We start from the raw sequence: 27884 nt of genomic DNA, 5'->3' as shown, positions 1-27884 counted from the left end.
CAAGGATGAAATAAAAGAGAAAATTTCCGAGCATAAGAAGAAGACAGGAAAGGTGAAAATTTGACTAAATTTGACTACAACTACAAATTGACTTGATAGTGGGTTGGTGGCAATAATGTCACATCATTTTATATCTCTCCTGTAATGTGAAATATGAGAACAATGCCTCCCACATTCGTAAAAAAACAGGATCTATCAACCCTCTTTTGATTTGTAAAAATGCGTATATTGGCCAGTATCTAGGTTTTCACGCTGAAGTTCAAATTTCTCAAAAAAAGTTTTAATTTCTCTACGTATGATGACCACCCCACATTACACGCGGCTTAGCACGCCAATAAATTAAGAGTATTATTGCGGAAAATTCCTTTTTTCTACAAAATAATGCAGTTTTCGTAATAACACGGCGAATACAAATTTTTATTTCGGAAATAGATGTTAGTGAAACAATTCCATTTTGCGCGTCATATCCTGCCAATAGTTAGGAAGAGGTCTCTAGTATGGTTTTTGGAGGAGGATGCTGACATCGGAGTCATTTGTGGCACGAGAGAAGGTTAGGTAAGGGGTGGATGGAAACCCGGCGACGACATTGCCTGCTAATAAGGAAAGGCGCCAAGAGGGCCAAAGCTAAACATCCCATTCGACGGACGGAGTGATGCACCTGAAGTGCCGTCATTCACAACACTCATGTCGGGATCGGGTAATCTCTGAAAAATCTTTGCCAGCATTGGAATCTGAACCCAGGCACACAGGATGGGAAAAAAGCTGTTCAGCCACCACACCTACTCTATCCCGATGTCATCTCTCCAGCTGCTTTAAACCACTAAAAAAGAAAAACCGCGTCTGACGAATGCCGCGTCCTGCAGCAGTTCTGGAAGCGTGGATAACTGAGGGGGTTTATTGCATGGGGTTCATGGAGAAGGGGCCGTCATTCATTTGACGCAGCTCTCCACTCATTCTCCCATCAGCCAATATTGTCACATCTACCCGCTTATTCTCTTTCACATCCTTCTTTTCCTGATCCATGTATTTAATTCGAGGTTTTAATTTTCCATCCTTGCCTTCCACTATCCCCTTGACGTTTCTCTTCATCAGGCCACCATGTCTCAAGATGTGGCCTATAAGGTTGTTCCGTCTTGTTATTAAGGTTTTCATGAGGCTTCTCTCCTACTTCCGCATTACTAACTCGGTCGATCCATTTGATTTTCATCATTCTTCTGAAGCACAACATTCCTCTATCCTCAACTTCTCCGCATCTATCATTGTCCATGCCTCACTTCCGTAGAAAAACATACTCCAAATGTAATCTCTGATGCTTTATTAGCTACCTTACTTCTATGCTAAAATTTTCAGCATTAAGTAAACATTTCTTTTGGTGGATTTTTTCTTAGCTTGAGCTATTCTGCTGGTAATTTCTTTCTTGCTTCTCCCGTCGCCAGTGGTCCTGCTTCCCAAGTAACAGAATTCATCAACCTCTTCAATTTGTTTTTTTCCCTATTTTAATGTATCTCCTGATATTTCGTACGGAGAGAATGAACCCTTTCATTCCACCGAATGGTAAATTTTAAAAACTACCCATATACTTTCCAAACAGATTTATCTGTACTACGATCAATTTCCACTAATAATTGTCATGTACAAGGTAGGGGGGTTCATATCCATCGGAATACTTAACAAACTGTGTAGAAAGTACAGAGTTAGTTTCATTTACTATGCTTAGTTACAAATCTCCATGTTTTGGTTCCTATTGCGTCGGTTCGGTTACTTCACTTTTACTCCAGTAATTTTCTTAACTTTCGGTAACTGTATGGTGAAAGACAACGGCTTCGCCGACACTACTATCAGCGCCCTCATGTCGGAGATTGTTCTCGACCCCCTTTATATTTGGGTAGCAACTATCAAATTTGCTTCGGTGGTGGTGGCCCACACAATTGGCAATGTTTGACATTTCCCACGAATCGGAATGACATAAATTCCATTGAATGCACCATAAGCACCGTTTGTAAAATTCTGCAAGCTGACTTAATCGCTGATTAATATCGATACGACTGCGGTTATTTTTGAAAGCTCTTTTTATGCGTTAGTTTCCAGAAGCCGCGTCATTTTGAGAGAAATGTTCATCCCCTGGCGGCAGTACTTATTATCATCCCATTTTGGTTTAATTTTGGATCTGAAATCCTGATATCAGCCGAAAAAATGTAATTGCCAAAAGAGAAAGTCGAAGAATGAATGCTCCAGGGCTAGTTGTCAAATAAGTGGATATATTGCGGGCGGTCGCCACAGAAAGAAAAAAAAATATGAGGGGTGGGAATGTAGCCTCCAAAGTCCACCCTCTAGCCAAGTACCTCGTACAACCACAAAATTCATGAAACCTAAAAAAACACGAAATCTACCCATTTCCTCATTAAACCATGATTAAACTCTGGGGGGGCGTTCAGCCTAACAATGGTGCCTTTCTCAATTTGGAAGCGTATGCTGCGGAGTGCCTCTAGTGTTGAGGGTGCCATCTAGAGGACTCTGCTGTGCACCACATGGTTGGTGCTCTTCGCTCACCACCCCAAACACCTCCGTTTTACGATTATGGCGCGGCGATCGTCTGTTTGACGGTGTCCGGCCACTCCCCGAGATGAAAGGCCAACGGCTCACTCAAACCACGCCAAACGGACGAGAACGAATCACGATGCCAGAGGAGGAGACAGGAGACGATCGCACCGCGCAGCTTGTTGCACGTAAGCAGTGAAGTAAGTTTAGGGGCTGGATAGGCGCACACACATTGTATGTCGCTCACCTCATCCGATTGTCGCCCACAGATGGCACCACCAGTGCGCGCCACGGAGCAGACCTTCCACAGTCCCCCCCCCCCCTCCATCGGATTCACCCCCACCCTTCATCCCTTTCGAACACACACACTCTTTCTCTCTCTCTCGGCGCAGTAACGAACTCAAGGAGGAGACATTATTTCTTTTGGGGGAAATTAAGCCGAAAAATTAGGCTGATTTAAAAAGTACAAATTCTTCCACAATGCATACGGGCTCTTTGTGATCTCGTTTCCAATGCAGCCCCAAATAAGTTGAAGCATGGAAATTTGTGCACAAAACCTGTCCAGTATGACGTACAAAAACTTGGGCTCGATCGGGAAACGCTTGTAAATTGAACATCGGCATAAAATATTGAAAAACAACGATTTTCCTGTTAAATTAAAACGCGTTAGCCTAAATTACTGGTGTTTTAAGTTTGGTTTGAGTATTATTTCCTCTCACAAGATGAATGTATAGAGTTTAGGCAGTCAAATGGCACCAATTTGGAGAGACCGGGGCGATACCGTACGGCGGGGCATTACCGTGCACCATAATTTTAGATCCACTGGAGTGAGTAGTGAGCGCTGGGAAGTGCTGCTGCATAGCGGAAGGAAAGCGAAACCGATTAAGACAATCTGGGACCTTCTGCCTTTACGCACGTTTATGTGAAGAAAGTTTTTCTGTTTTATAAACTTTTCTTACAGTTTTAAAGACTCCATCGAACTGAGGTAAGGGAAAAATATTATTAGTGACCATATTCAGACTGGTGGTTTTGAATATCCCATATCTTGCGCTATCTTCTTATACCAAACACAACTACTCTTACGACTCTACTCCAAATAATTCTTACATTAGGTTAAAAATGCTGCGTCATGTCGTTTAGGGGCAATTCCGCAAACCTTGCATGGGGCAATACTTTACATGGCGCAAGGTGTACGGTATTGCCCCGTATTGAACGATAATGCCTCAAATATTATTATTACTTTTCTGAACAACTTGACCATCAAAATGTTTATGTTTTAAGAATGTTTATGTGAATAATGAAGGACCTTTGAATGGGTGAGTAGCCAAACCTCCCAAGCACAGGCGAACCTCGATAGTCCGAACACATTGTAGTGGTTACGCCTGAATAATCCGAACGACCTTCATCCGTCGTGTCTTCAGTTTGTCTGTACTGATTATGGATTTTCATATTTTGGTGCTACAATAAAATATTTAATCGTAAATAGAAAATATCCTTCTTATTTTAGTTTTATGTTACCTGACTTTTATTGCAACGAAAATGGGGGTATTTATATTATTTTTGTTTGGTATTATTTTAATTTTAAATTTGGTTTAGAACATTGCTAAGTTTTAGAAACCAAAATTTCAATTAATTCAAAGATGGCAACATAAAGTAGAACCACGTAAAGGAAAAATTTCAGTCTGAAGTTTTGATATAAAGCGCAATATATATTATGAAAAGTCAAATATATGTACGTATATGTACGTAATTGAATATGATTTAAATTGCTATGTAAAACCACATTACTGCATAGAGCAAAATGAAGGCTAGAGTAAATGAAAGATCATAGATAGTTTTTTCGAGCATTTACCGTCCATACCAAAAATGTGATCTATGCGATGAGATGAAGCTGCTTGAAGTAAGGGTTGCGTTCAATAGTACGGCGGACCTTCAAGTTTATACAACAATAATTTAAAACAAAGATGATTAAAAGTTGCATTCTGAATGGGTCGTATCAAGAGGCAGATCGTGAAAAATTCACAGTGGCTCCCAGAAAAGTTATTCCAGCAGGAATGAAATATTTTTCAATTTTGTTGGCATTGCCAGATTTTTATCGTGAAATAAAAATAATGAGTCATGCGTTATTATACATAAAAATCATAAAATAAAAAGTTTAGCAATGGTAGAATTCAAGATAAATTCGACTCTGGCTTGGTCTAAATACTCTTCCTCCACTTGGAATGCACGCACATCATGAAAATATTTCTAGGCGTTCAGCAATAAACGAATAGAAAATTACAGAAAGTATTCATAATTGAACTAACCAATGGATAATAGTATTATTGTCCTCTACTTGTGCCGCTAGAGAATCAGATGATAAATCTATTTAGCATGATGACGAGAAAAGCAATTGCTTGCTACCGAAAGAAAGCTTTAATAATCAGTATTTAATAATCATCACGTAAGTATTTATCAATCGAAAAAAAAGTAACTTGTCCTAACTGATTCACTCACTAATTAACGCACGAATCAAACTTCTCAAGATACAGCCACGAAATTTTTCATTTTGTCACTTATAGTCGCTCTTATAATGAATTTTCACAAGAAACAATACCTTGAGCTGTTTTTACTCCATTGATATCAATGCTTCCCATAAAAATGGTGCTGAAATCCGTGCGAACCCTTTTTACTTTTGTTTTCTAAATTACGTCCACTTATAATATTAGGTGGAAGTTTATATCAATGAGAGAGAAAATAAATGGTAGTTTATCCATTCCGTCAAATTTTCATTGCCCATCGTTTATGTCTGATAATTGTGTTTTTAGACTAAAATATCCATTTTTCCCATTTTAAAAATAGGAAGGAGCACTAGCAGACGGACGTAAAAATGCATTCAAAACATAAAAAAAGCAAAATTGATTTCAACTTAACGTACTGAAAGCAGTAAAACGCTTCTTGATTAAATCATTGTAGGGCAATATCCTTTCCTTCTCATACGTTGAAATTTAACGAATACCTTATAGCTGGTCATGACAAAAATTTGATAGTATCCGAAGACGCCAAACTGACGAAAATGCGAAAAGCCGTCTTGCTGACTAATGTTCCATTATAATTACTTCAGCCGTATTCTAATTTTGCAAATGGCCTTCAAGACACTCGCCAAATTGAGTTTTCACCCAAAACAGGCTGGCATGCACACGTCCAATTACAAGTCTGAGCGCTGGCCACTGATCTGGCAGTTACGAAGAGACCATAAGAGCTAAGCAGAAGTGCGAATTTATTAGAGTGCTGCGGAAACAACAAGTGTACTGCAGTTTCCGTTGATATTTTTAGAAATTACTTACTTTAATAGATTAGCCTTGGCTTTTGAAGCTCCTGATAGATCATAAAAATATTTATTTTATCGTTACGTATTACTCGTATAATATTTATGCATTTATTTTAAAGTTATCGGGTTGTACGAAGTCGACTTCTGCATAAATTTACCAGTACCACGAAAATAAAGATTTTGAATGCAAGAAAATACTGAAGTGAAATTTTCTAATTTAAGGTAAGTTCAAATGTTGAAAGGGGACCAATTTATATTCCCTGAAAACTTACGCATGATAAGCTAAGTGTTAAGCATATGTAATAAGTGGCGAAGGGTCATCTCAAGAGAATGCGTCATCTTAAGAGGAGCCACGCCTCCTCTTCGATTGGTGTTTTTCGGAGACGATTCACTCGCTTTAACCCATTTCCGCGCAGAAAACTCTCTGCTTGCGATTGTGAATATATTAAGGCACGGCCGTCTGTAGCACTACAGCGAAATATTTCGTTGACATTGCCACTTGTTTCTTCAAAATGACCCGTCGCTACGCCGCGCTGGGTGGTAACGAGGTCAGTATCTACTGTCGTTCAATTTTATGCGAGTGACCTTGATAGAAAGGACATGTATTCAGCAAAAGGATGATTTTGGCTGAAGGAAATTTAAGATTAACTATGCAAAGCCAATTTATGTTTACTTTTATGATACTTGTATGTAATTTAAAGACCATTTAGCGTCCATATTGAATCCCCGTTACGCATCCGTCTCTTTCCACGAGTGAGCTTTTTCTCAACCGGCTTCAAAAGTAAACTAATAAGTGGATTAAGTTATTGCAAGATTTAACAACATGTTTGTGACAATTCGATAGCAAAGTGTGGGTTTTCTTCAAGAGCCTTATATGCTCAGAATGACTGGATGTAGCTATAAGGCGACGGTAAGCGGAAATATAAAAAGTAAAACCTAGTAATTCTAGTGTTCATATGCATAGAAAACTTTTAAAAAATTATCTGAAAATTTTATGAGATGATTATTTATAATTTTTGGAAAACGGATATATGTTGACAAATATTTGCTTTACACACTTCGAGAATTTTGAGACGATGGTAAAAGGAGTAATAAGTACCCAAAAAAGTGAAAATAATGACAGAGATATTTTGCTTAAAGGACAAAATACATGCTTTCACTTTTTCCCCGAATGATGAAGAATTTTAATAAATGCTCGATGGGGTTTCTTTCCTACATTTCATTTATTTGTTAACGGTTGGTGTCGCAAAAAAAAGTCATCCCCCGCCTCACATCTATTGGGGTGGCGACTTGCATTGGGGTAGTATGTAGATATGAGTGTTTTACTCGTAGCGTATTTGGACGAAGGAGAGGGAGGTCTGAAAGGTTCCCCCGGCTACATGCAAGACGATCCCATCAAGTAGACCTTGGAAATACGTCTTCAACGCGATCGCATTGGCGGCCAAAGGTCAGCGGAGCAAATCCAGATATCGTTGAGCTTGGCCTATAACCCTGAGCCTTCAACCGCGAATCACCCTCCGAAACGGGACCCGGGATCACAGCGGCTCACAACGCCATCCCTCCGGAATTCGGAAAAAGGCAAGAATGCCCTCCTCACATCCAAGGGCGACTGGCAGTGCCTCCCAAGCGGGAGAGGGCCTTGCCTGCGGGATGTCGCAACCATCACCGGGAATGCGGGGGCGGCCTTCCGTAACCTTCATGGGCGAAGGGTGCACGGCACGACCCAACAGTGCGTCACAGTGCCTCACGACAGTGGCTAACCAACGCGATTACTATCCACGAAACGTGAGACTGACACAATAACAGGATAAGCTTCGGAGTTAGCTCCCAAAATAACCACAGGGAGAGAACTCTCTTTCGCTTCGCGAATGTCCGCACTTTTATGCGATTCCATGATATAAAATTGCTTCTATTAAATAACATTTATTTACTTATAAGCTAGTCATTCTCGTGAAAAATTACAAATTCTGTATAACACACCGAATGTATATTTGCTAATAAGCAAATCGTTTGGGGAAAAAATGGAAATGCTCCATCGAATATTGAACCTCTTCTGTAAGTGATGAAACAAAGTTATTTGAAAAAATACGGAATAGTTTAAATAATTATGGGGTTAACAATAATAAATTAGAGATTAAGATATAAAGTAAATAATTAAAATTGATTTAATGACTTGGTTGGAGACTCAACGTAATGACTTGGTTGTGAAATTTAATGGACTCGCACAAAGATATGTTTTATTATTACAAAGCTTGTCATTCGCAGACGCGTTTATGTGCATTAAATTAAAGCCAACAAAAAGAGACTCAAAGGAAATAAATAAAGTGAATATTGAGCGAGGAATGATTTAGGGTGGTTTTAAGTGAATTTGGTAATTTTGTCTACTTTTTCCTCATATGCGGCCTCCTCTTAGAAGCTTGTCTTTCGTCGTGGCTATCATCTGCCTTCATTCCAGCCAGGGCGCGTTCCTTTATTTCTCTAACCGTTACTTGAGAATTTGTGACTTGCAATATTCTATAACTTTATCATGTCATAATGACCTCGGTACTGTAATTTTCTTACTTTCTTTGTTTCATTCATTTCTGCGCCCTTTTCCATTATTCTCAGGACTTCTCCTTTTTTGGTCCTAGACGCCCAACTAATATTCTAACGATTCTCTTGTAAGTCCACACTTCAAAAGCACATTTCTAACTTGTTCATTTCTCTCTTTTTTTTAAAGATCCAAGCAAGTTATAAGTATAACAGCGTCTAAAATAGATAACATATTATATACGTAAGATATTACTTTGGAATTCAAACTAAGGTCTCTCGAATGTCTATAAACGAATAGCAATAAACTTGTTATCCCATGCATAATGTAATGTGGTTCATGTTAGGGAGATTTGAATTTCCGCAAATTTAAATTCCTAATATAGTATTTATGTCATGCGATTATCTCATATTATTTTATATCATAAAATTTATATTTCCTGTTTTCATTTCGTGATATTTTCGATTAGTAACAGCTGTAATTCAATTTTATCTTCAAATTGTTATGGAAGGTATGAATTTCAATTTTACGTTACAATAACCAGTAGAAGTTAGCATAAGCCCCTGAAAAAAGATTTACATTATCCGTCACTATTAGTAACATATCTATTTAATGTCAGTACATTTTGCATTTTAGATCCTTCTTCAGGAACTCATTACATTTTTTCGCTCTGGAATCATAGCCACATGGCGTTCTGGAATGGTATAGCATTTCTTTCGACACTTGGTGAGCCGTGTATGGAACCGTGGAAGTGAAATGTCTCCCTGCAGAGAAATAAAGAATGCGGGCCGTCTAACCAAAGGACCTCAGTTCGTGAAGGTGCGAGAAGGAGGATTCGGAACGGGGAACATACGATATATTTATAAAAGATAATTAACATCGTTTTAGGTGGAGTGTTGAACCATGTGATTTCAGAAAAATCTTCACTGGTTTCCCTCTGGGTGAGGCCTAATGCTGCTAACAGACGCTTCATTGGCTTACTCCAACATCACCATCAGGAAGTTAATGGGCGGGTCGGATAAACTCGCCTTTATGAGTGATTCCGGGAGTATTTCGAATTCCGAGTGAATTCGGGGAAACTTTCATTGCGGAGACTGTGCGAAATATCCGAACTAGAGTGAAAGAACATGGACGGTGCATTAAATACCCTGAGAAATCAGTCATCGACGAGCATAGCCTAACACAAGACCACCGTGTCTGTTTTGACAAGACGGAAATGGCCCGTACGGGTATTAATTTCCGGATCACAACACTAGTTCGTTCCCCAGAATTCGCTTCTCCAACGGTGCTTAAAGTGAACTAATGATTCCCTGGTTTTGTGTTGGTCAAACACTAGCATCGCATGGTTTTTGCACGATAACCTAAAACAAGCAAACCTTCGCTGAGGAATACACTCTTGGTTTCCAGAAACGTAAGGGTGAGTTGATACACACATACACTTCTTGTACAGTAGCTTAACGAGACGCTAATGACGCCGTATCAACCTATCCTCAGGAAACGGATACTACCGAACGATAAATGTTAAAGTTTTTTTTAAGGCATGGAAAGTATAAAGCGTGGCTTGGCCACACGAGTTCGACTCCATCTACAGGTCTACCGTTCGTTGAAGGGTAATTTTATTTCTCCTTCAACCTTAATTCACAGCCTGACTCCAACCTCTGCTTTGCACCATCAGAGCGGTTCCATATTTTCAATGTGACGAAGAGAAGTTATTTTCCTCCTCGGAGAATAAGGATTTGCTTAAACAATGAAACACCCATTGGCACAGGTAAAGGCTAAACACCCGTTGGCATACCCACTATTTACCATAAAATTCCTAATGTAACGTGCACTCATTTGCAGGTCAGCCTTTGACTCTTATCCGCATGCCTCCAGAATTTCAAGTATAACACGATCTCATTATATACGCGCGAACGCGAACTCATGCAAAGTATACATACTCTTATCACGCACACGCGGAACCTTCCGTTTCTTCTTGGGTATTGCTGCAACCCGAACTTCAGAACGATTGAGATATATCAATTCCAGTGAGTTAATGTTAACAGATATTTCTTCCCGTGGTACTTGCGTAGTAATGCACATGCCAATAACAAATCCTCGCTTCCACAATTTTGCAAAACAATCGTTTATAATGCGAGCGTTATATGTAACTACATGATGATTTAGGGAAATATTTTTTATCATCAAAGCGATTTTAGTTACCTGATTACATCAATATCTGCACAACTTCTAAAGTAGCTGTGAACAAACTACTTTGTCGTTTGATAAATAAATGAAAACTTTATGTATCCAACACACCTTTTTATTTATACCAGTTTTAATACTTACTCGTATGTGTCATATGTGTCAATCTCCAGGGAAATACGAGAATTCAACAGGAGACAAAAGCACAGACGATGGGGATAGGATATAGCTGAGACGGCCACAGTATTTGAAACCTGACAATTCATCGCGCAATAGTATATTTATTGGAAAATATGAAGTAATGGGAACAGGGTAAGATCATATATATGCAAAAATATGAATCGAAGGAAAAAGTTGTAACTGATTAGATAATTTAGGTACCTTGGAAGTGCAATTGACTAGAGCGGTACTAGACTGTGAATATCAAAAGTAGGAACGGCAAAGGATAAGCAGGATTAGGAAAAGTTCTATGGTTGCCATGAGGTTTTAAAATTAACGCAGAAAGGTTTGCCAAAGGTTTTAAGCGAATAAACTATGGCTGGTAAACTTTCACACAATTTTGTTTATATATCGACCCGGTTTCGACACGTAGTGTCATTATCAAGGTAATAATGTGTCGAAACCGGGTCAGCATTTGAATAAAATTGTGTGAAAGTTTACCATCCATAGTTTATTCTCATGGAGATCAAACATTTCCGCAAGGTATCGCCGTACACTGTTAATTAGGTTTTAAGTGACTTGATGTATTTTATGCGGCTAAATTAGATCGGAGTACGAGGGTAAAAAACAAGAGAAGAATTCAGAGAGACAGAGAAAAGTATGGAAAGGGTAAAATAGAGTGGCAGAGCTAGCAATTAAGGAGTGTTTGCCGAAATTAGGTGGAACGAGTACTGAGCGGGAAGGGGATGTTGAAAACGTGCTGGAGGGAAGAACAAGAGAGGGAAGAGAATAGGATTGAGATCGGCAGAATGAAAGGGGAGAGGCCTTATTGTGAATTGAGGACGGGGAGTTGCAGATAGGAGGAAAGTCAGCCATCCAAGAAACATTATCTGAACTGGCAGACTACTCTTAATAATAATTCAAGCCTCAAAAATATGTGTATGAGACACCATGAAAAGAAGACGTCTTGTAGACAAATATAAATCGAAGGCATCCACAAATATACTACGTGAAAATTCCGCAGTGCTCTGTCATTACGTGCTATTAGATATAGAGAAGCTTGGATGGGCAGCCGACGATCAATCTTGGGGCAGCTGTGCCACAGCCACCTATGCTGTGCTGAGAAGAAGACAAAATCATCCACTACTCCCTGATGAAAAATAGCCTTTTCGTAGCGTGAGATGAATCTCAATGGTAATATTTACCTCTGGTAAGTGTTGGCCTCCTTCCATCGTAGTTTGGCTCAATATGGAGAGACATAATTATCCCAATTGCGTAAATACCCGGAATTACTTACACATAAGTTCACCAGTGTGGACGGTCATTCACTTAGATACATTTTATAATAATTTGCTTATTTATGGTCTCATCGGTGATACATTTAAATTGGTTCTTAGAAAAGACTTGAAGGAATAAAAGCCTAAGCAAACCAGCGCGGTTCTTCGGTAGCCAAATCTCAGGAAACATTTTTATTATGTTGCATTTTTAACGATGTCATATAAATTTTAATGAGGGTATTTCAGACTATGACAATCGTGATGATGGCCTACTAAAAGGTAAACACTTATGTTGCTGTCGAGTAAGCAATGCTGGTAAAAAAACTAATTTATAAAGGATATTTACTGTAAAAAAATCATTGAAAATACAAAATACTTTCGATTTGAATTATACGAAGTGAAGCAAACACGCATTGGTTGTGGTTTTGGAGGTTGTCACTTTTTAAAACCTCTTAAAAATTCTCACCTTTCGCGTTAAATAAACGTTGGAAGTGTTTTATGCAGATTTAAAGTGATAAATCATGGGGATACGAGGAGCTGAAGGTGACATATTTATGAAAACGTCAATACTTTTTCAATTTTCTTCGATTTGGATACTCCTACGCTCAAAGGTGGCGCGATGAGGCGGCTCCAGCTCCAGCGGGTGGGTGGGGGAGTAGGATTGGATCCTTGAAGAGGGTGATTCCAGAATCCTCCCGCTCCAGCATTTTCCTCCTGCGCACGCTGGAATGAGGACCGATCAAAAGGCAGACGGCGTGTGCTTTTCCTTTTTGCTCCCGCGTTTGCTTAACTCCCGAAAACGCCAGCCCTCCTTATCCCACACTCACACACGGAACCAGAAATAACACGCATTCCGAGCGAAGCAGCCCACCGCATTATTCAACACCCACGCCCTCTCTCTATCTGCTTCTCTCTCCTTGTTCCCCCCCCCCTCCCCCCCTACAACCCCCACGCGACCCAAAAAACCGAAATCCTCGTTTGGGCCTTTTTATCGCCCGCACGCGGCCTGCATCCAGAAAAGGACCTTTACCCCCCCTAAACTCCACCCTCGGAATTCCCCCCCCCCCAGTATCTCCTTACGCCCGCACGACGCCGCCCACGAGACAGAAATTGCACCTCTCCTCGCATGAGTCTCATCTCGAGTCCACTTGCTCAATAACGCGCTGCACCCAGAGTCATCGCATGAGATGAGGTCTGTCCCGTCCTCTACATCGCCTCGTAATAAATGCGTCGCAGACCACCGTCGTTTGGAACATCACCATCGGCGGACTGGGTTGAAGTATAGCAGTCGAGAGTGTGGAATTTGTCATATTACCAGTCTTCCAATTTAAAATTAAGAGAAATGGAAAATTCGTCCGCGCCAAACTGTTGCAATAACTCCAGAAATGACTCTCAAGGTTTTCACTTCTTTTCCGACTTTCCCACAGTTGTAATGCTTCACATTTATTTGGTTTTATTTTTTACAGGCTGCGAAAAATATCTCAACTCTTCTTGAATTCCCGAAGACTTACGTGAGTTCAATAAACCTAAAAAAAAACAACAGAATGTCTGGCCATGTCTCCATTGGACTCTTGGAGGCGTTTGGTTGGCGGACACCGCCTATCCCACCGTTCCATGGTCCCTATACATATTAACGACCTATGTAGGATACTGCCTATGTGACGGAGTAGTGCTGAGAGTGCAGTATAGAGGGCTCTGCGTGAGATAAGCTTGATATTAAGTAATAAACTGTTTATATTTTTCCCGGTGAATAATATTTAGGAATTATTTTCGGGCTATACACCAGGTGAATAGTCGTATAGATATGAATTGCAGCTTAGTGCGCACTTTAATCGATTTTCAAAAACGTCCGCAGCGTCGCTATGGTGTCCGAGCAATCCCTTTACTAATATGTATTATCTACTGTGTGACATTTAAAATTCCCATCCCACTATCCTCATTAGGATTGATACTTGTAAAGAGCTAAAATGAAACATCTGGACTGAAACCAATGCTTCGTTTACGCCAACGAGGAGAGGAGAGGCCACTGATGGACCCTGAGGGCAAATATAAACAAATTCGACGATCATTCTCCTTGAAAAAATACTCTCAATGGCAACTTGAATGGGAATCACTAAATAGCGTCGGAATCCACAGATATCGGATGATGAAACATCCTATTTTATGCATATTTGTTCTATTTGGAGTTAAGTCAAAAAATAGTCCAATGTCCTTCCCAATATAGCAAGCCTAGAAGTCAGTGAAGAAGATTGTTTTTTTTTTCATTCGTAACCTACCTCTAAAATAGAAACAAATGCATAGTGCTAATGAAGTGGCCGAGACATCTTTATGATCAATGCAGTCGTGAGAGAATACAAGTCGTAAAAGGCATGCCAAGAGCGAGCGGGGGGAATGAGAGTCTTTTCTTCCTCGACCCAAAGGCGTATTGCAGGGGTGGGGAAGGGTTGGCCGCCCGCCCTCTCTAATAGGTTGTCCCCTCCGAAGAATATTGAAAACTCTAATCCCCAACCTGGCTCTCCTCGTCATATTTTATTTCGCAACCTTTATATGAACTGCTTATTCGCTTCGCATGCACGTCTCGTGTCTTTTAATTTCCCGAGAGAGCCCCAGACATCGTGTGGACTTGTGAAAAGAGATTTCATAATCTATGGGAGCTCCTGCATGTAAAAAACCCAAAGTCCTCAGTCCTTACGTTCTGTATTCTCATGTTTGATCAGCGATAACTAAAAGACATTGCTTAATTAATTTAGTATTACGTTTCATATTAAATTCATTGAAGTATTACGAAAGGCTACTCCAGCTAATATCGACACTCCTTCCCCTTAAAAGATATTTGCCCCTCCACTTTCAACATCAATTAAAGCATAGAAACGTGAGGAGGCTTCCGAGACGTTTATAGAATTCAGTTGCTATTTTCGTCATGCGTTGGTTGTCCATTTGCGACAACACTTCAATCCGCTCAGCAGCTCACATATTCAATTCGAGTTGTCTTCTCCTCGACCTGGAGACAACTGCTGCATGGCCGCTGAACTCTAAACAATTGAATGCCGACATCCCATCTACAAGTGAAGCCAATAAATTTCGCATCTGCCCATCTTGATAAACATAGGCGGATCCAGGGGGGGGTGGGGCACGGGGGCACGTGCCCCCCCCCCTGGATCCGCCCAGACCCTTAAAAATATGCTAGATTTTTAATACGGTCCCATTATCATTTTGTTCGTTTTGTATGACGAGGTATCCTTATGCCCCCCCCCCTGAACAAAATCCTGGATACGGCCTTGCTTGTGCCCCTCCCAGAAAGAAATCCCTGTTGATAAGGACATCTAGAATTGCGCTTTATTTAAATAACGCATGGGGAATCGCTCTCATTTGAACTTAAATTCTCAGCCCATATGACGTTGAAAGAAATGTACAAGCTCTGTTCTACATTGTAAACAATTATCATTATCATTACTTTGACTGGATTGTTGAAGTAATTGCGTCCATTCCCACCTCCACTATCCTTTCAATCTATTTTCGCGCACTTACACGTGTAATCTATATCCATGGGAGTCTACCATGTTTGGGGGGCCCGGACAAGATGCAGCCCAACTTCAACTGCTCCCATGGTGCATTTCGATGCAAGGCGTCCAGCTGCATTCAATTGTTTATGAGGTGAATGCTAATGAAGCTGCTGCCACCTCGCGTTTCGAGAATATTTTCCAGGAGTTGTGTTAAGGCTCCACTCCGGATTTGAACCTGAATCTCTTCAGTTGCAAGCGAATATCCCTTCTCTAATAATCTTCCTATTGAAATTAACGTTTTTCTTTTATTCTGTTTTAACATTGACTGCATTTAAGAAGATGACATTGGCTTATATGAGACGAATAGACTCCGACATCGTTTCACCGATCAACATGTCAGAGGAACATTCAATAATTTTTTCAAGGAGAAGGTTTATTTGCTATCTAAGTTGTTGTTACCGGACCCCAGGGCCCCCCACAAGGTGGCCCATAAATCAAACATTGGTTTCAGTGAAGGGGTTCCAGTTTTCACATTTTGAAGTACTTTAAATTCAAAACCTTGGACCATCGGAAAAAGTGGTCAGAAGAGAATAGAGGCCTTGGAGATGTGGTGCTGGAGGAGGACGATGAAAATGAAATGCACGGGTAGGGAGAGAAATGATGATTTATGCTATATAGAAGAATAGGAAAGGAAAGGATACTAATGATCAGTGTATATTCCAAAGAAGAAGGACACGGTGGATTGGCTATGTAACGAGACACAGCAGTGGGAGACAAAATGCAATGAAAACGTGACGGGGCAGTCTGCAGCTGTAGACCAAGGGAAGAACACGGACACATGAAAATCACGAACAAGGGACATGAAGAAGGACACGGGGAAGAAGGGCCTCAAAGAGATAGAAGAACGAGCGTGGAAGGGATAGAGAGAAATGGAGGGTTACACTACTTGTAGCAATCTAAGTATAGCAGTAGGTACTATATACGTACGATGATTAAGGCAGAGGACTGGCATTTTTCATCATAAGATGGCGGAATAATTGAAGTTTCTATTTTTGCCATTTACTATCTATTTTTGTGCCTGAGAACCATATTGGTAGCTGAAAAATTTCTTGGAATTTTTCTTGGAAATTAGCAATAAAATGTTTCCTTAACAAATAGTCGTAATAAAGAGTGATTTAAGGATACGATCTGCGTTGCTTATCGAGGTCAAAGCAAATCCTATCTTTTCCCAAGTCCTTTTGATTGCCCTTTAATAACTTTGATGAGGGAATTATGTCGAGGGTTTTATCTAGGTGATTCGCTTACATGTGTGCTAGGGTTAAACCAGTAGGATCGTATCTGGCAGGGTTTTATTGTAAAATATAATTTAATTGCTTCATCTTACATCTTAAAAAATTGCAATGTGAAGCTTCAAGTGATCCCTGAGGCAGTTACATGTCGGAGGGTTCACTTTTATGACATTATAGAAATGTTTACGCAGAAAATGCGTCTCACTCCTGTGCTACCTCTGGCAGAAGCATTGAGTTGACGACGGAGCGAGGGGGTGGAGGGGGAAGGCAAGACATGGAATGGCGGAAGGAGCGACAGAGTGAGTGGCGGTGAGATTGAGGTCGGAATGGACCAAGTGCGTGCGGATGGGAGTCGCAATTGCATCGATATGGCCTTCGTGAGCGGCGAGCCTTCAATGCTCTCCGGAAAGTGTGGATATTATGATGTGGGTGTCGGGCAAAGGCGGCGGTCAGTGTTCACGAAGGCATTCCTGCCTCGATTCCTCCGTTAATCTCTCACTATAGCTCCATAGCGAACCTTATCTCCTTTTTCTTCTCTTCCCTCAAAGTTCAAACTCTATCCCTGAATCAAGGGTCCTTCAGGAGACATCCAACGAATGACGTGCAATGTTGGTGAAAAATAAAGAAAAAAAATTAAATGCATAAATTCTCAAATGTGACTGTTGGCTAAACTGTGGCTAACTATCACTTACGACCAATGCATTTAGGATGAAAGTCTTAGGTCTGAAGAACAAATCACTTTTCCCGCATAAAAACACGCTGTGATCATCCTTCTCAAGTGAGAATACAAATGCATTTCAAGGATGAGAATACATACTTTAAATTTAAAACATAACTATGCTGGTTTGGAGGCTTCCACGGTTATTTAATGACCGTATTCCTCTGATGGGGTTCCGCCGGGATGATTCATTTTTGGAGTTGGGGGACAAGAGCGTCACCTGCCTTTCAGATGGCGACGTCAGGTCCTGGACCTAGAGTTAGAGGTGGTGACTGACTTGGTGTAAGATCAGGTTCAGGACGTGAGAGCTCCAGCTGGAAGGCAGGCGACACTGTTTCCCTCCCAAGAGTGAACCAATGCCGCATAAACGAGAAGAGAAAGAATACGGCCACTGAACTATGTTGATAAGAAGGAAACCTGATTCCGTCTGTAGATTAACATAATCAAAGAAGAATTGCCCGTAGTGTTTCAGTAAAGAGTATACTTCTCGTTTAAAATGATGGTAATAGAGTTTTCAGGTTTTCGTAGCTGAGCAAGATTTACTAAACGATGATTAAAACACAAATTTATTACCGATAAACAGCTTGAGAATTATTTCAAAGTCCATTCCATGTATGCCAAGATGGCAGTAGGAATAATAATTATCATCAAAGATTTATGTAAAAAAAAATTTTTATTTAGTAATTATCGATCAAAGCCTTCGCGGACCAATGATCACAAATGAACTTTTTTGGGGGCAATTCGACGTCGGTACATAAATTCTAGTCTGCAAACGTTTCCCCTGTGCCGCTAGAGACTCACTCAGAATTATTCAATTGCTGTGGTTTCGGCGTTCTGATGGTTATGAAGGGGTCTACATTTTGAAATCCAGGGTCTCTCCATGTTCAGCTGAGCATTAGGCCCTCGTCTCTGTTATTTCGAATTTGAATCGACCTCCCTCACCGGACGCGTTTTCGAGTTTTCCCCCCTCCAACAATTCAGTTGATTATCGTGTCAATGTGATGCCCTTCATTAGAAAATTTAGGGATGGCGGAGCGATCAGCATATCAGAGTCTAATGGTCTGACACCTTTGATTCTTCCTCCCTGACCACCTCTGACGAGGCCTTCAACTCAATATGGGAAAAGAGCACTAGCAAAAGCGATAGAAATACGCTTAAATTTATCCGAAAAAGAAGTCTTTTTGCAGTAGCCATGATAAAATGTCATGCTGCGTTCCGCTGGGCGACTCTCGGATGGAGGGAACAGGGTCAGACCCATCTATTATCCCTTTAAACGTTAACAAAATTACATGTTTACTTTTTAACAAAAAATGTTAGAACTTGCCAAAGGCTGTATTTCATTTTGATTAATTTTGATGGTATTTTGTTGTAACAAGACATATGTAAGATTTACTGTGTATACTATTATAGCATACAGTTGGTTCAATTCTGATATTGCGACATTGGAGACCTCATCCAGCTACCTTTCCTTTGCGGTTACTTGTTCGACATGACACGAGATGACAACAGTTTTACTGAAATTGCAATTGGCGTCTTCAGGTCGAAGATATTTATTCCGAATACGGGGAATCAAAAGCCAATTTTTTATAAATACATAATACAATACATTTAAAAAAATAAATACACCGAAAAAAGGTTTTTCGATTGATTTGGTAATCATTAAATAGGGAAGGGGCAGGTATAATCAACAAGCACAAGGCTAGGCTATGTCGCTCTTAATCACATAATTTCATAGAAAAATCGGTTTCGCAGATATTTTTTTCAGCATCTACTTCCTTTTATATTTTCCATTTTCGGACATATTCAATCAAGCCATTAGTGGATCAACTTAATTATTGTAGTCCGAATATAGGCCGATTCGGCCTTTGACCTGCAGGCGTCATCCACGAATGGTGGTGGAATGCTAGCCCGATGATCGCATTAGATGGTGTGGACATTGGGGCCGGTCGGGCAGTGGCCAGTATTCACGGAGGCTCCTCGCAGCAGAATGTGGCGACGATGAGTACAAAGTGTTAGCGATCCGCGACGACAGCCGGCCCTGGCGGTAATTCACTCTGGATGAGAACGCAGAAATGGAGCCGCCCCTCAATGCTCAAATAAACACCCTTTTTCTGCACATAGGCCAACAAAAGAAAAGAGCTTCGCTAAAAACTCAGGACTAAAAATTATACACTATTTCTATAAATAGTGAGAGTAAGGGCCGTATTTTAAGACGTTCCTAGAGGAACGACTCTTCCCGTATGACGCGTTACTAGGGGGAAGTCAACCTCTAAGCGTTTTTTAAACGAACCTCTTCGTTTGTAGGACCAGCTCTATCTACAAGCATACCGATTGTCTCCCTACTATTTTGAGCATGGCTCAGACCATGCTACTAAATTGTAGGAACGGTTTCAAGGCCTAACATGGCGGAATGCGTTGATCACCTCCGGATTTTGGCATTTTTTTTAGACACATGTGGCAATATGCGATCATAATGTAGTTAAAATGTCGCTTCTTTAACCGGTTGATGTTTATTTATTTCATCATATATGCCTGTTATAAGGAAACGTATAAAAAGAACGAAAAAGTGAAGTCCGTAATAGCAATGAAGTAAACAAACATTGCATCAACATGGACGCAGCATTTGCAAGGTACGTGATGGAAGAGCCGTATATTTATGTTGGAAGAATGCACCTAAGGGATAGGCAGAATCCCATTGAGTTTTATTCAGAAGCGGAATTCCTCCAGAGGTATCGCTTCTCGAAGAGAACGGTCTCAGACGTTTTATTACCTTATGTGAGGAGTGAGCGTTTAAGCAACCGTGGTTTGCCGATTCCGGATATTTTGAAGCTGCTAATTGCCTTGAGGTTTTACGCCACCGGGTCATTCCAGGTATGTGGTATCTTTTACGTAATATTTATAAATGTTTTTTTGTCGCGTTGATCATGTAATACATATTCAAATCCCTTTTGTAGTTAGTTTGCGGCGATCTGGCCGGGGTTACTCAGGGGACGGTGTGCAAAATTATTAAGGTATGCTTTCTCCTTAGTTTGGTACTTGTATGAGCGTAAAATTTCCATTTGTGGGGGGAGAGTTATAAGGCGTTTCATGACAAATATTTGGTAATCATTACAGAGCATCAGTAATGACCTGGTGGCAGTATTACCTCGGCACATGAAGTTTACAAGTTCAGATGAAGATACTGCTCGATGCAAGAGATCTTTTTACGAAAAAGGTCAATTTCCTGGAGTGGTGGGTTGTATCGACTGCACCCATGTTCCGATTGTGAGTCCGGGGGGGGAGTTTGGCGAGTTGTACAGAAACCGGAAGGGGTGGTTTTCCCTAAATGTGCAGGTATGTATATTTTATTTACCAATTTATCGTCATCATGTTGCACCAAGTTGTTAGATTTCTCGATGTTACACTACTATTTATTCAAGTTTCTTCTGCACTACTATTTAGAATGCAATTTCATTGTTTTTATGTCAACAAGTGCTAAAGTGGAATCTTATAATTTCATTTTAATTTAGGTCGTTGCCGGTCCAAGTATGGAAATAATGGATATAGTTTGCAGATGGCAAGGTTCAGCTCATGATGCTAGAATTTTCCACAATAGTCGCCTTAAGCTGAAATTTGAGACCAATGAGGTGAAGGGCATCCTGCTAGGAGATAGTGGGTATCCTCTATTGCCATATCTTTTCACACCAGTTTTAAGACCAGTGTCTGCTTCTGAGAGGAGGTAAATAAAGAGAGAATTTGTGATTCACGTTGTAATTTTGACAAAAGTTATAGCACCTCAATGCCTTAAGTATGGTGATTTATGAAAACTAACCTTTCAGGTACAACATCTCCCACATTAGGACAAGGTGCACAGTGGAGCGTACATTTTGGGTGTGGAAACGTAGATTTCCATGCATCAGTATGAAGCTCCGCGTGAAGTTATTTACTGCACAGAAGGTCATTTTGGCTTGTGCAGTTCTTCGCAATGTGGCTATGCAGAATCATGATCCTATGCCTGATCGTATGCCAGCTATGCCCAGGTTGGAAGTCCCTGTACAAAGACTCCAACCTGTTCACGGTCGCCCAAATGCCATCCGGGCGGCATTCATAGAGAGGCATTTTGGTGAAGAGGTAATTATTTTTGGGAAAATTAATATGATATGAAAATTACCATTTCAACTCCATTTGGCTTACTTTATGTGATATCAAAGAAGGAAATGATATGCAGAAATTGAGATATGTATGACAATGGCTGGAAAGATTTCAATTTTAACTTCCATAATTTCATTTATTTTGAAAGCTCACTGATAAAATATGATTCGATTTGATTTAAGATTATATTCAGTGTACTCCATTGAGAATTCACCATGTTAATCTTCAGATCTAACAACAATGTACTATTGACTTAGATTACTCATTATATGTAGCCCTGAAATTGTAAGGTACCTATGCATGTTCTAACGAAATCATACAATGTCATTTTTCTTTTAAATAGGTCAATGTTCTTGAACCTCAGAACGTGGCATAGGATTTGATTCTGCATAAACACAATGAGAAGAACTTCACGACCCCAAAAATCTTGTGTGAAGTAAATAACTTCATGTGGCATGGCACCTTGTCCCAGGAAGCAGACCTAAGGTATAGAGGATACTTACTGACTCCAAGGATATCATTTGTCTCATTGGTCTATGCATGCCATCTTTTTTGGAAAATTTTGCATCATGAGCTTCAACTTGTCATTTGTAAACATATCCATTATTTCTATTATTGGGTAAAACATCTCTGTACAATTCGCCGAGTAGGGAGCATGGTTGCAGTGCAATCCACAACTCCAGGACTGCTTGCATTGCGCAGTATCTTATGCTGAAATTGGCAACTTCATCTCGAGGCAAATTATGGTTTGAAAATATCCGGATGAGGCAAACCGCGGTTGCTGAGGAATTCTACTTCTGAATTAATGGGATTCTGCCAATCCCTTTTGTGTATTCTTCCAACATAAATGCACGTGTCTGCCATCACGTACTTTCATAGTGAATTGTTCAATTGCAATGGATCTTAATAAATAAATTATGTTATTCTGATTTAAAACCATGTATGTAGTTCCTTCATTTCCCTTTTTGCTCTAGGCTCCCACAAGTTTTGCATGTTCCTTGCAATGCATGAATATGGATAGCAAAATGAAGCATATGAAAAGAGCTATAATTACTTCTCATGGCTATAACCCTAATTTCAGGCCTCTATCTGCGTGGAAATTAATTTAATGTTTTATGTATTATACATACTAAAATTTATCTAGCAGGCACATCCATGGACCATCGGACCATGTTATGCCCTTTCAATTTGTCCATTTCATATTTGTGAGGAAATACAATGTCATGGAAAAATAATCATGAACGATGAATATGAACGAGTAAGCATAGTATTTCATTAGCATTAAATTATTTTCATTCATGGGAGGTATTAAGAGAGATCGTTCACATGAAAGCAACTATATGCTAGAGTCACTATGGTTAACCATGATGCATTAATGACTGACATGTCAACATAAATATTACTCACTCAATTTGCTAAACGAAAGTTTTTCCAATGAATAGTTTGTGTTACCTTCAGCAACATGTTAAAGTGATCCAAAAACTGCTTTGTATTAAACCACAAAACTACACCTTTAATGGTGACCACTCATGGTGAGAAAGGAATGCATAAAATTAAATATAATTATTACATTACGTATTGCTTTTACCTACGTCACCGAATTACCTGAACAGATTGAAAGAAAGAGTAATTAAAGGAATGGGAAATGCAGCTAAATAACATTATCCATGTTCAATTGAATTAAACTTTATTTAAAATTTAAAAATAAATAAATACACAATAATTACAAAGGAAGGACGAAGTTGTTGGTTGACAGACAAAACATATTTCTGAGAGCAAGAAGACGATGCAAAATCAAATGCAAAGAAGGCAAAATTTCTGGTTGGATGTGCAGAATTACATGAGGAAGAGTTGGGATATGGCTAATGAAAGGCAGGAGTCAAGCAGGATGGAAAATAGTCATGCAGGTGCAGAGGATCTCTTTCCAGTTACAAAAAGGGCACCATCACCAGGGGAAATGGTCCATGAGAAGGCATGGAAGCAGGCGGGAGTAATGGCATCTTAAATGACACAGACGCATCCAGCAGTCCGGGAGAGAGAAGCAGGAACAGGAAGCACACCAACGCCAAGATAGAGGAGGAATTCATAGAGGTGTATCTGAAAGCTTACAAAGAAGTTGGCATATAAGCATATGATGCATACAAACTCCACACAACAATACAGATGTAATTTGGCCCCTCAAATCATGCATTACAACTTCATATCAATATGCAAATACAATGGTCATTCACATGCTTTTATTTACAATCATTCATTTAAGGGAGCATTGCATGGATTAAATGTTATCATGCTGGGTTTCATAACTGCAAGACTTCATACAATGAAAAGTTGGCTATGCATTTGAAAGTTTGAGTTCCCACAACTAATATGCCAATTCTGCAGAAAACTGAAACATGCATCAAACTTAACATACATATATTTTGTTTTCATTATCCCTAAAATTGGCTGATTTTAATGAATGTACTTTCCTGAATAGCCATTGAATTAGAATCATAAGCAAATAACTTTACAGATAACAAGATAATGGAGAATTTTAACAAGAAAGACGCTGGCAACACCTTTACCTAGGTGAAAGAACGCACATATTAGGGATAATGAGTAACCAAGTAATGAATCCAGTAAGAAATAACTTTTTTATTTTCCAGTATTTTAAAGTTATTGAAAAATAAAGACATGCCAGTCCTATAATTAAAAGCTATTAAGAGAAAATAGAGAAATCAAAAAATAAAAAAGATGTGTGACCATGACATGCATTATTCAAGAACCAATGAGAAAGTACCTTAAGCTTCATTGTCAATTCCTGTCAATACACACTTCAGTGAAATTTTAAATAAAACCAAATTAAAGGAAGTACTTCATACCTTAATGAATGTAATCTTTTAATGGGGGATAATAAAAAACTTCAATAACGGGCAAATGGAATGAGTGGAAACAGAAATGTGTTCATGAAGAACTGGAGGTATTCCCTCCAAAAGCAGTCTGCCACTGGTAGAGATATTATTTCATGCTGTAGATGTTTCATTTATCACTATTCCAAGCACATCATCAAACAACAAGATAAAGAACAATGGAATGTCCTAGAAATTAAAAGGAATGCTATGCTTATTGTAAGTTAGCTATTTGCAGAAATGTTATTCATCAAGAGGTGTATTAAAAATTTTGGAATGAACACTGATGCATTATGAACTCACAATAGGAATGATTATTGCCTCACGTTCACATTTAAGATTCTACTCATGTATTTGGCTGTTACTAAACTTGTTTCATCTTCAGCATAGTAATATATCATAACAAGTACCACACGCTTCCGCTTCGCCTCCTCCGTTTGAAGCTGTATACTTAAGATACGCCTCTTAAATTCCTCCTCCATCTGGATGGTCTTTCCAGCAGCCTTGGCGTTGGCTAGCTCCTGTTCCTTGATTGCGCATGCAATCTCTGCTTCTCTCTTCCGGATCCGCTGGATGGCATCCTCCTTTTCATTATAAGATGCCATGTGCTCCAGCCTAGCTTCCATCTCCTTCTCAATGGCCGCTTCCCTGGTAAATCGTGCCCTTTTCGAACTGGAAGAGGTCCCTGCACCTTGAATCCTCGGAGTGTATGCTTCCTCTACCGGTCTTTCGTCACAATCTGAGGAAACATCATAAAATACACCATTGATTAATGAAAAACATGAGATACTTAACATTCCTGGAAATGGTATCAAGAAACTCAACTTAAACTTGATTATATTTGATATCCAATAACAACTTCCATAAGTCGCAGGAAAATAAGAACATAATACACAAAGGCTAGTACGATACAGTTAAATTTCTCTTTAAAGAAGTGTTATTCTTTCATGGAAAATCATGATACTGTACACCACTACTAATTTTTGGCTGGCAGATGTTATATGTGATACTTTTTTGATTGTTGTTAATCTCAGTGTGACACTATGGAATTCCCTTCATTAATGATAGGTACATAATCCTTATTTTCAATCAACTTGCCTGATATCTCAGAAACGTTGGGAGGAAGCAAACACTCCGAGGTCCCAACCCTACCCACCGTGGAAACGCTGGGGACCGGCAATGCATCGCAGTCTCCAGCATTCGGCGGTGAGTAGGAGATGGACGACATGGCAATTTCCATCTCTGGTGGCAAATCTTCCCTGCTGGTGGACGGCATAGGTCCGCCACCAGTCCTCATCCTCTCCTGCCTTTCATCAGCCAGCTCTTTCCTCTTTCTCATCTTCAGGTTATCCCAACTCTTCCTCAATTGCTTGGCGGTGCGCTATAATGGCGAGAAATTATCGCTAACATTGAGGTTTACGACACAAAATAAATTACTGGACAAACTAAAAATCAATATCCATCAATACAGCCACAATTTATGATGCTACGTTTATTAAAAAATTACTTACTTTAACAATTACAACTACTCCGCCACCATTGTGGAGTAGTTGTAATCATTACCGCTACCACGCCGATACCAAAAGCTCACAACAATAATTCCAATAGCATTCCATAACATGGAATTATTATTGTGAAGCTTTTGGTCTCGGCGTTGGAAAGTAACATTTATTTGTATTGCATGGCGTGAATCATATTTCATCTTGCATTGCTAATGAAGGGAAATACGTTTCAAGTAAAATCTCTGACAGCGACTTAATCACAAAGGTTTTTTGCAATCTACTACCAAAATGCACTTAAGGATTCCAGCAAAGAATGGAAAACAAACTTCAAAGTTTTATCAACCGATTCTAAACCCCGAAGCCAATGAATGATCCAGGAACTTAAGTAGCGTTCAAAAAAGTCCTTCTTCTGAACAGAGTTATACGAGTTATGCAGAACCTTTCCTACAATCGCACAATACATTCATAACCATCATACTTCCAAAGTTACTTACCTTCCGCACAAATTCATTAGAATTAAATTCTTCCTGCACATCCAACCAGGCTTTCGCCTTCTTCGCATTTGATAATGCATCCGTCTTCTTGCTCTCCAAAACCTCCTGATGCTTAACTATGATGTCAACCAACAACTTCGTCTCTTCCCTTGTGAGCCGAACCATACGTCGGTCCTCCATATTTCTGTCTGTTTCTGTTTCGCGCAATGAACTGTGGGCAGCAAACGTCACACGAAACGTCAAGGACGCGTGACGTAGATATGAGAATTTCAGCGAGCAGCTCAACACTCACTACTTCGAAGAGGAAGAGATTGCTTTCGTTGTAGGAACGTTCTTGACTGCGAATAGTAGGTGGAGATACATCTCTAACTCTCCCCACTCCGGCGAAGAGTAAGAGAAAGAGATTCGTTTAAAAATACGGCCCTAAGCGTCATCTGGCGACAGCATTGAGTCTACGTTGTCATGGCGACGATAGAGTTGGTTTTATCTTAGGTGCATCAATGATGTAACGAGATATTTGTAACAAGTATTAATAAAGTTACATCCTATTCAACCATGCAATCATTACAATACATTTCATAAGCTCAAAGTGTAATGCATATATTTGAAGCAATAATTGGAAAGTCTAGCAGCTGAAGAAATATGCCCTCTATTTTATTTTTTAAGTGACGCAAAGATCATTTTAGCTCGTAATTTATTTAATGCACCTTAGTGCAAAGGATGCCACCTAATTTTGCGTCGTATTTCATCGTAAATTATGTATAAACCAATGAGTGTTCCATGCCAAGTTGGATATTGAAAACTACTTTAAAAGCTCTTCGTGTGACTCGATTCGATCCCTTCAGTAGCTACAATGTGTCGCGTGTTGCATGCATTATACAATATAGTAACGTCGATCATCCAGCAGATTATGGGGTTAATCAGTGAAATCAATGTGTAATTGACGTTACAACGGCATATCTTATCCTATAATAGACTTGGGAACTCCAAACAGTGATTTGAATGCGTAACATTGTGCGAGCCCACACAAAAGCGATTTTTCAATAAAATATAAACATTATCATTTTCGTTTCCATTTCCACGCATGTGTACCATCTCGAATGCAGTGCATTCCGCTTCATGGTTATGTGATTTATGAAAACTCTTGCAAGTAAAATACCTATAAATGCAAGTAAAATTCATTTGTCAAATGAATTCCAGAGATGCATGAAAAAAGACTATTCATTATCTAATATTAATTAACAATGAGTGTTTCATTTTAATCCAACTATGGAGTGTGAAATTTAATGTAAGTCATGATCATCGAGAAGAATCCTAAAAAAGAAACAACTTCCTCATTTGGTAAAATGAAAAACATTGGA

At 39.7% G+C, this 27884-nt stretch overlaps 2 protein-coding genes across 3 annotated transcripts; one reads left to right on the top strand and one right to left on the bottom strand.

Moving 5' to 3' along the window:
• Positions 1-19715: 19715 nt before the first annotated feature.
• Positions 19716-22578, top strand: LOC124161465 (putative nuclease HARBI1). Its single transcript, XM_046537786.1, has 6 exons — positions 19716-20379; positions 20463-20519; positions 20623-20841; positions 21018-21226; positions 21327-21618; positions 21983-22578. Exons 1-6 carry the CDS (start codon positions 20119-20121, stop codon positions 22013-22015), a joined length of 1071 nt encoding a protein of 356 aa, XP_046393742.1. The 5' UTR covers positions 19716-20118; the 3' UTR covers positions 22016-22578.
• Positions 22579-23582: 1004 nt separating this feature from the next.
• LOC124161594 (myb/SANT-like DNA-binding domain-containing protein 3) lies at positions 23583-26941 on the bottom strand. Of its 2 annotated transcripts, XM_046537976.1 has the most exons (4): positions 26524-26940; positions 25626-25908; positions 24938-25266; positions 23583-23743 (listed from the first exon to the last, which is right to left on the bottom strand). In XM_046537976.1, the coding sequence occupies exons 1-4, from the start codon at positions 26701-26703 to the stop codon at positions 23723-23725; spliced, it is 813 nt and encodes a 270-aa protein (XP_046393932.1). In that variant the 5' UTR covers positions 26704-26940; the 3' UTR covers positions 23583-23722. The 2 variants fall into 2 exon arrangements, with proteins under 2 accessions (XP_046393932.1, XP_046393931.1); XM_046537975.1 differs by having other exon boundaries at positions 23583-25266; positions 26524-26941.
• Between the last annotated feature and the right edge of the window lie 943 nt (positions 26942-27884).

The sequence above is a fragment of the Ischnura elegans genome, chromosome 6 (genome assembly GCF_921293095.1).
Source record: "Ischnura elegans chromosome 6, ioIscEleg1.1, whole genome shotgun sequence".
NCBI lineage: Eukaryota > Metazoa > Arthropoda > Insecta > Odonata > Coenagrionidae > Ischnura > Ischnura elegans.
This window is presented reverse-complemented; position numbering and strand designations above follow the sequence as displayed.